General features: G+C 23.6%; 1 protein-coding gene across 1 annotated transcript; it reads left to right on the top strand.

Moving 5' to 3' along the window:
- The first annotated feature begins 5,702 nt into the window (after positions 1-5,702).
- Positions 5,703-6,056, top strand: LOC148578791 (uncharacterized). Its single transcript, XM_088503204.1, has one exon. It carries the CDS (start codon positions 5,703-5,705, stop codon positions 6,054-6,056), a length of 354 nt encoding a protein of 117 aa, XP_088359330.1.
- The last annotated feature ends 948 nt before the right edge of the window (positions 6,057-7,004 follow it).

Below are 7,004 nucleotides of genomic sequence, written 5' to 3'. Positions count from 1 at the left end.
TATATATTTTATTTACAAATTATATTAATTAAGGTTGATACACAATAAAAGAAAGATATTTCTTAGATTTATTAGAATGATTCATATTTAGTAAAATTTTAGTCATTAAATGTCAATTTCTGTATAATTCCAAAAAAATATACTTTTCTAAAATATTATGAGAAGATAGAGTTATGCACCACAAGTCCAGAATGCACCACGTCAATATGAAGCCAGAATATTACATGTTATAAGATAATGATAATATCTACTTAATATATTAAAATTGGATTTTTTCCCAACTACTAAAGGTAATGTGTCGATCTCTCATACCTCCGTTTTTTCTCCAAAATGAATAAAATTTTTTTTCTATTCTAAATTATTTTATTGTAATTATATTATAATTAATACTAAATGAATAATATATAATTATACTAATTTAGCAACATATCTTCATTATAATTATATCAAATCAATATTTAATGCACTATTAAACTACTTATCAATTATCAATTAAAAATACTTTTAATAATTTTAATGATAATAATAATATCAATAATAGTAATAATAATAATAAAAAATCTTTGTTACCCGATTCACGTATATCAAATAATTTTTCTAAATTATTTTATAAAAAATATCTTTAATATAATTATATTGTAATTAATATTTAATGAATAATATATAATTATACTAATTTAAAAACATATCTTCATTATAATTGTATCAAATCAAAATTTAATACATTATTAAAAAATTACCTTAATAATAGGTAATTTACATATTTATTTTTGTTTTACTAAAGTCTATATATAGTGTTTTCCTGTGGTACATGAATCTAAATTTGAGAGTCAATTCATAATTTTATATTTAGTATTTTTTTTACTACTTCATAGAATAAGAATGTATTCTTCATTTTTTATTGAAGTTGATCCTTTTAAGGTATAATTTATAATTTTTTTATAATATTTTTCATATACTCATTCTATTATATTATTCTTTTGATAATTTTTTATTTGTTGTTACTCTAAGTTATTCTTATGGTCTAATGTTCCAGTTCGATTGTCTTTTGCCACAATCATTTACAATGCATCACATCCATGAAATATCTCATCGAGTTGTCTTCACTGATTCAGGTTCCAACTACATGGATGTAAGCGTTCAAAGAAGAGGCAATAGTCTCTACTTTACCGAAGAATGGTTGGATCTACTCACCTATTATGACCAACCCAATGGAATGTGGTTAAAGTTAGATTTCTTGGGAGGAGCTCGATTTTTGATTGAGGAATTGCATCCACGAAACTTTATAGGGCAAGTTCAAGTTCCATCCCCTCCATGCTTTTTACGTCTGCCCGAAAATATTCGAAATGGAGCACATAATGAAATTGAATTCCCTCAGTTTCAGTTCAGTTTTGCTAAATTCGTGACAAATTCAGATATGCAATTTCAATGATTGATAATATATTTAAATTTTCTTAGTTTAAGCTGTTCATTATTAGAATAATTTTTTAACATATTTTGATTTTTTTCAGAAATTACCAGCTTTCTTTTGCATGCATACAATGCCATTCAGGGGAATAAGAGTTAGTTTGGTTTTTCGGTGTGGCAATTCTATACCTTGCCGCATTGCATGAATAGCAGATGATGAAGCTTATCTAACAAGAAGATGGTCTGATTTTGCACAAATTCTAAATATTGAAACTTACGATGTTATTTCAGTTGGAGGTCGTTACAAGAATGATTTTATACTATACGTGACTAAGGACTAGAATAGGTTCAATATTGTTTAGATAATTTGGTTTTACTATTAGTATTTGATTAAATTATAATTATAGAATTTTAAATTATTGCCTCAATTTATATATTACGATTATTTTTTGTGGATGTGTTATTTTTAAATAATTTAATAAAATGAAGTAGTGTCAGATATTATTAAGTTTATTTTTATCCTTTATTTCTTTATTTGTATTTTCATTATATTTGACAAAAGATAAACTTACACATATATTAAATCGTTTACCTAAAGACAATTTATTTGCCAATAGAAACAGATTTTATTTATAATTGGAATAAAATTTATTTGCCAATAATCGGTGGATAAAATTGAAATTACACCCGTGTCATATAATTATAATTGATTAATTGGTATAAAATAAAATTATACCTGTGCCATGAGTAATAATCTAAATAATTATATCTTAACAAAATATAATTTAAAATAATTTATAAACAATTATCTTAACAAAAATAATTATTTAATAATTGATTTAAAAATCAATGCAAAAAATAATTATTAATAATAGTATTATTAACTGGGTAAATAATATAATTTCAAATTATTACTTGAAATATAAATAATATATGGAAATCTATTGAGTAAATCAATGATTTTGCACCTTAATAATTTGACAATTATTACTCAATTAACCAGTTGATTGAATTAGTAATAACAATTTCCAATTTCAAATTTTGTATATTAAGTAGTTATTAAAAACTGGGTAATAACGATTTACACGAAAAAATCATTGATAAATTCAATTAACCATATAAAAGATAATATACTATCAGTTTTAGTATATTATTTATGGCAAGCGAAATTATTTCCTCAGATTTTCTATTAAAATTGAAATTAGTAATAGTTTAAAAAAATGTTTATTAATAAAATTACTAATAGTCACATTTTTATACAAGATATATGTTTTCTATATATTATTTAAAAAATATAATGAAACATGAATAATGAATGAGTATGTTATTTCTTTGACTAGCTAATTAATGCAAAATCGAGTACCCTTTTTTATTCGATTGAGATCATATTCTGTTTGGTGAAAGTTTCAATCACCTTAATTAAATTCTGTCTTTGTGCCTTAACTTATACAGGTAGTAATATGTTACATATTATTTGGTATATCTAAGTAGTTATTTTCTATAGCGAAAATGTAAAAAATTATATTAAAGTTTATTTCCAAATAATTAGTGGATGAATAATAGTAGATTATATTATTTTGGGAAAGTATTTTCATTATAATTATATCAAATCAATATTTAATTATGATAAAATATGTTAATTATAATTATATCATAGAATTATAATAATTACGATATTTATGTTATATATTTTAATCATTTATGTACGTAAATAATTAGAAATCAATCAAATTAAATTATCACGGTAAATAATATGTTGTATATTATTACGGAAAATAATTCGTAGATAAATTTGAAATTACACCCGTGTCATATAATTATAATTGATTAATTGGTATAAAATGAAATTATATCCGTGTCATGAGTAATAATCTAAATAATTATATTTTAACAAAATATAATTTGAAATAATTTATAAACAATTATCTTAACAAAAATAATTATTTAATAATTGATTTAAAAATCAATACAAAAAATAATTTTTAATAATAGTATTATGAACTGGGTAAATAATATAATTTCAAATTATTACTTGAAATATAAATAATATATGAAAATCAATTGAGTAAATCAATGATTTTGTGCCTTAATAATTTGACAATTATTACTCAATTAATCAGTTAATTGAATTAGTAATAACAATTTTCAATTTCAAATTTTGTATATTAAGTAATTATTAAAAACTGGGTAATAACGATTTACACAGAAAAATAATTGATAAATTCAATTAACCATAAAAAAGATAATATACTAACAGTTTTAGTATATTATTTATGGCAAGGGAAATTATTTTCTTAAATTAAATTTTATATAATTATGGTAAGTCTCTATAATTAAAGTAATATAAAACTGTTTCATATATAGTAATAATATTATACATATTTATATATCTCTTTTTTTATCTCTTTTTTTTAAAATATTGGCATATAATTAAGGTAGAAAATATATAATATTAAACTGTTTTGTTATGCATATATATGAATTTATATAATAACCCGTATAATTTATACGTATGGCATAATACATATGTCAAAAAAAGATTCCATAATTTTTGAAAACCACTGTTTTGTTATATGAAATTGAAATTGAAATTAAATAATTTCTATTTATATAATTTTTTTCTATTAGTATTAAGTATCTCCATTAAAAATTCTTATCATTTGTAATATATATATATATATATAAAAGTTGTAATAGTCAATTGTTTTAATTATTTTTCATCTACAAAATTCGTACCTTATTCGTTTTTTTTTTCTTTTTATTATTTTTCATACCTAATGACTACAAGTTATGATTTTATCAACAGTATTACCTGTAGTAGATTATGTAATGAAAAGGTTTGGAAAATAAAGGCAAGGATTATAAGGTTATGGAAAGTTCCATCCAAATTTAACAAGAGTAAGACAACTTATCTAGAAATGGTTCTCATGGATGATAAGGTAGGTTGATTATTCTACATGATTTCTTCTAGTGATACTAGGTCCAGTTTATATATATTTACTGTTCACATTTTAACTTTATTTCGTGAGTAAACTCTTGGAGGAATCAACCACAGTGCGATTTAATAGAGTTGTAAGCGCTAATAATCTTCGTTTTTAATTTATTTTACAGTGTGATAAAATCCATTGTTTAGTGAAGAATTATTTGGTAAAGATGTTTGATAATGATCTGATAGAGGGGAAAGTTTATGTCTTCTCAAATTTTCTGATTGAGGAATCAAGCGGAATTTATCTTTCGACTACACATGTGTGTAGAATAATAACCTTTAAGAATGAGTCACGTATAGTAAATACGATCGATGATCGTAACATTCCTGACAATCATTTCAATTTTCTTGATCATGCTGATATATTGAGACAAACAAATGAAAAAGATAACTTATTTGGTGCGTAGTTAATTTGTATTATTATTATTATTATTATTATTATTATTATTATTATTATTATTATTATTATTATTATTATTATTATGTTGTTGTTTCATTTATTTGTCTTTAATTTCATGCTTTTAATTCGTCTTTTTTTTTTAAATTAGATGTTATTGGACTCTTAACCGGAAAAAGAGAACTTATATCATGGTCAAAAGCAGAAAAAAGTGACCATTACAATGTGGTTGATCTCCATGATTTGCAGTATGTGAAGATTTAAAATGTCACAATTAGAATTTGTTTTGTAACAATTGTCTATTCATATGCAAATTTTTTTTATTATATATTATTACTTATTTGTTCTAATTTTCGCCTTTATTTAGAAATGAGGAAAAAATTAGATGCACACTATGGGATCAATTTGCAACTTAACTACTCAATTATCTACGTGATCACCAGGCAACCGAATATATAGTTATTATCCAATTTGCAAAATTCAACAAGGGCATTGGTAAGCATATTAATTTAACCTTTTATTTGACATATTTATTTATATTATATTTGTAATCATGTTATAATTGTTTTTATAAATATTTTTTCCCTTTTTTATAAATTTTTTTAAAAAAATACTATTAATATTAACATGTGATGTATTAAATAGATATTTTAAAAGTAATAATAGCCTATGAAAAAAAATTTGTAATAGAAACAAATATTGCAAGAAATATATCTATACAACACTTTTTGTTGATTTTTTTTTGTATACGGGTCACAGTCCAAGTGAAAACTATTTATCCCAAAAACTCACTAACCCGCCTAAACCTAATCACAAAAAAATCAAACACTCTCTAACCTAGCCATTAAGTGATTCAACTCCCTCAACTACCATTAAGCTTTGGATGACCTTATTGATTTCGTGTATCCAGATATGTTATCCAATTTATCCGTTAAAAATTATTTCAAGGATAGAGCAATTCTTGCACCAACTTTGGATTGTGTCACTGATGTCAACAACAAGATGACTGCAGGATTACCTGGACAAGAAAGAGTCTACTTAAGTTCAGACTCTGTGTGTGCTGAAGAGGGAAATATGAAATTTGAGTTAGATGCTTTCTCGCCGGATATTCTAAATGGAATAAATTGTTCAGGTCTACCACCACACAAGTTGGTTCTGAAGGTTGGCGCTCCTGTTATGTTGCTGCGGAATATAGACCAAACTAATGGTTTGTACAATGGAACGAGGATGCAAGTTAAAAGAATGGGAAATCATGTGATAGAATAATGCAAGACTTTAACTGGTAACAAAGCTGGAAGTATTGTTCTTATCCCAAGACTGAATCTAATTCCAAATAATGAAACATTGCCGGTCAGGTTTTAAAGAAGACAATTCCCAATTATCATGTCATTTGCAATGACAATAAATAAGTCCCAGGGACAAACTCTATCGAAAGTTAGAATTTACCTTCCAAGGCCAGTTTTCACCCATGGTCAATTGTATGTTGCGTTATCAAGGGTAACGAGTAAAGATGGTCTGCGAGTGCTGTTGCAAGATCATGGACACTTGGAAGATAACTGTACGATGAATGTGGTATATAGAGAAGTTTTTGAGAGCCTATAATAAAAAGGTAATAACAAAATGTCTTACTAAATCTATTTATTTATTAAAATTTATTACTATTACTTAAAAAATTTAGAAATTCTAGGAACTAATAGATGAATTCTTATTGTACATTAATAGTTTGAGAATATTAAAATTATCATAAAAATTCGTATAATTTTATTCTCTTGACAAATAATTTTATAATTACGTTAATCATATAATTTTATATATAAACATTGATACAATATTGTTTCATGTATATATTTTGCAGGTATCAAAGGATAGCATTGAATTGTTATTCAGTAGGTTTAAATTATTTATTGTTTATTACAAAACTTTCTGCATTAGGCTTCTCTATTAATTTGTTCTTCATTTTGAGCTGATTTTGATATTTTCTTACTTCACAGTAAACCAACATATAAAACTTTGTTGGTAGATTTAAGTATTACTAGATTATTTATGGTCATATTGAGTATATGCCTGATTTATTAAAAAAAAGTAGATTAAATAACTATTTTATAGTTAATATAATTAACACTATATTAAGAAAAGAAAAACAACGCATACAAGTTATTCTTTTATTAATTAAATTATTATAATTAAAATGAAATTTAACATAACAACTTAAAA

This window comes from Arachis ipaensis, chromosome B1 (genome assembly GCF_059453495.1).
Source record: "Arachis ipaensis isolate K30076 ecotype BB chromosome B1, ASM5945349v1, whole genome shotgun sequence".
Classification (NCBI taxonomy): domain Eukaryota; kingdom Viridiplantae; phylum Streptophyta; class Magnoliopsida; order Fabales; family Fabaceae; genus Arachis; species Arachis ipaensis.
Note: the sequence above shows the minus strand (reverse complement) of the source record. Positions and strands in the feature narration are given on the sequence as shown.